This window comes from Fonticula alba, assembly GCF_000388065.1.
Source record: "Fonticula alba strain ATCC 38817 unplaced genomic scaffold supercont2.5, whole genome shotgun sequence".
Taxonomy (NCBI): domain Eukaryota; order Rotosphaerida; family Fonticulaceae; genus Fonticula; species Fonticula alba.
Genome location: NW_009242975.1, coordinates 1,894,127 through 1,896,052, shown reverse-complemented (window position 1 = coordinate 1,896,052; position 1,926 = coordinate 1,894,127). Strand labels below are relative to the sequence as shown.

Sequence of the window (1,926 nt, the reverse complement as noted above, 5' to 3'; positions counted from 1 at the left end):
TTGGGCGGTCAGTGGCCAATGCGATGCCGATGCCGGGGCAAGGCGGGGATACGAGGGAAGGAAGAAGTGGAGAAGGAGGCCCGGGGGGCAGGCTGGGCGAGGGGGCAGGGACCGCCCGGGGCCGGGGAGTGTCCGGCGCCGGCTGGCGGCCTCTCTGTGCAGCGCACTTGTGATGCCAATTCCGGAGGAGAGACAGCGTGGGGTCCAGGATGGAGGACGCCCGCAGGTGGGCCAGATCCGGCGTATCGGCCGGGTGCGCGACACACAGGTCGCGGAGATGGTTCGAGGCGAGGGCCGCCGCGCGCACCGCCTGGCCCTGGGTGGCAAAGGGGCCGCCCAGGACCCGGTACCGGAGGAAGGGCTTCTTACCGGGGTGCTGCAGAATCAGATGCGCATGGAAGCCGCCCTTCTCATGGGGGGTGATCTCCAGGGGGAAGTTCTCCTGAGAAATGTTGTACTTGATGGCATCGCCCAGGGAGACGCTTTGCACGGGGGTGTCAGATGGCACGGAGCGAGGGGCAGGAAGAAGCCCGGGGTAAGGTCAGCCAGGGAGGAAGGGGGAGACGAGAAGAGGGCCCGAGAAGCAGCAAGATGGATGGATGGATGGATGGATGGATGGGGAAGCCGAGGGCGGCTGCAGCCGGTGGCCGGTGGCCGGCAAAGCAGGGCAGCATCATGTCACGCGGCGGGGGACGCACAATTCCGGCCACTGGAAGCTCATGGTGTTGGCCACACCGCGCGGGCTGAGGAAGGACACCTCGGAGAGGTACTTGTTGGCGGCGGCCAGGTCGATGGCCGAGAGCATGGTCTTGCTCTGGAGTGTGTCGTATGCCATGGCCGGCGGTGTGGGGCCATACATCGGCCGGCGCTGGAGGTACACGAACGCGAACTTCCCCGGGGCCGAGACTTCGCCCTTGATGGTGGGGACCACCGGCTCGGGGACGGCGCAGCCGAGGCTCCGGGCGAGGGAGTTGGCAGTGTTGCCGCCCGAGCGGTTTCGCTGCGACTTGCCGCGGCCGCCACCACCGCCGCCGGTGTTGGAGGCCGGCGCGCCGGAAGATCGATCACCACCACCGCCGCGCCCTCGCCGAGGGGGCGGGGCGGACGTCTGGGCGGAGGTCGAGGTGCCGGGGCCACCAGGGCCTGGGGCCGGCGGGGTCACCTGCGGCACAAGCTTCGGCGGCGACAGGGAGGCAATGAACTCGTCATCGCTGTCCATGGTGTTTTTGGGGGGACTACGCGGGGAAGCCGGCTTGGGGCCGTCGGGGCGAGATGTGGACCTTGCGGCGGCGGCGGCGGCGGTGGCAGCGACGGTACGGCGGCTGTGGCGGCCGTGGGCAGGGGGAGAGGAGGAGAAGTGGCGGCTAATGTGTGTGCGTGTGTGTGTGTGTGTGTGTGTGTGTGTATGTGCACGGGTATACAGGTTAGTGCAAGGGCCAAACACCGAGGGCGTATGCTGCAATGGGGCGAGAGGTGCGCGTTTTTGCCCGCACAGCCGCGCGTGCCGGCGGGCCAGGAGGTCCCAGAGCGGGGATGCGTACGGGCTGCCTGTGCAGGGCCAGGGCCGAGCGGGGGGCCGAGTGGCGGGCGAGGTCGCGAAAGTGGCGAGCCGGGAACCCGAGAGGGAGAGGCGAGTGCGGCGGAGGGAGGGAAGGAGCGAGGAGAGGGAGAGGATCCGCGCGGACATCCGGAGGCCCGGCGGTGTAGGATGGCAAAGCAAGGACGGAGGGGAGGGGGGGGGGGAGGGAGGGGAGGGGGATATGCCACAGCGCCGGGGTGGGCCGGCGGCCAACAGCCCGGCGGCCAATAAGGGTAAACACCCGGGCCGAATGGAAAAAAGGGCGGGAACGCGCGGCCGGGCTCCCCCCCCCCTCCCCCCGCTTCCCCCGGCCCCGGTTGGCCGGTATAGCGCGAGTACGCGTCCGG

At 69.7% G+C, this 1,926-nt stretch overlaps 1 protein-coding gene across 1 annotated transcript in view; it reads right to left on the bottom strand.

The window, feature by feature from the left end:
• H696_03579 (hypothetical protein) overlaps nt 1-1,741 on the bottom strand; it is an 8,526-nt gene extending 6,785 nt beyond the window's left edge. Inside the window, exons 1-3 of the mRNA XM_009497449.1 lie at nt 1,542-1,741; nt 699-1,364; nt 168-482 (exon numbers count right to left, since the gene is read on the bottom strand). Of these exons, the coding sequence (XP_009495724.1) occupies nt 168-482; nt 699-1,364; nt 1,542-1,687 (1,127 nt within the window). The 5' untranslated portion in view covers nt 1,688-1,741. The remainder of the gene's footprint in view (nt 1-167; nt 483-698; nt 1,365-1,541) is intronic.
• Nucleotides 1,742-1,926: the final 185 nt, after the last annotated feature.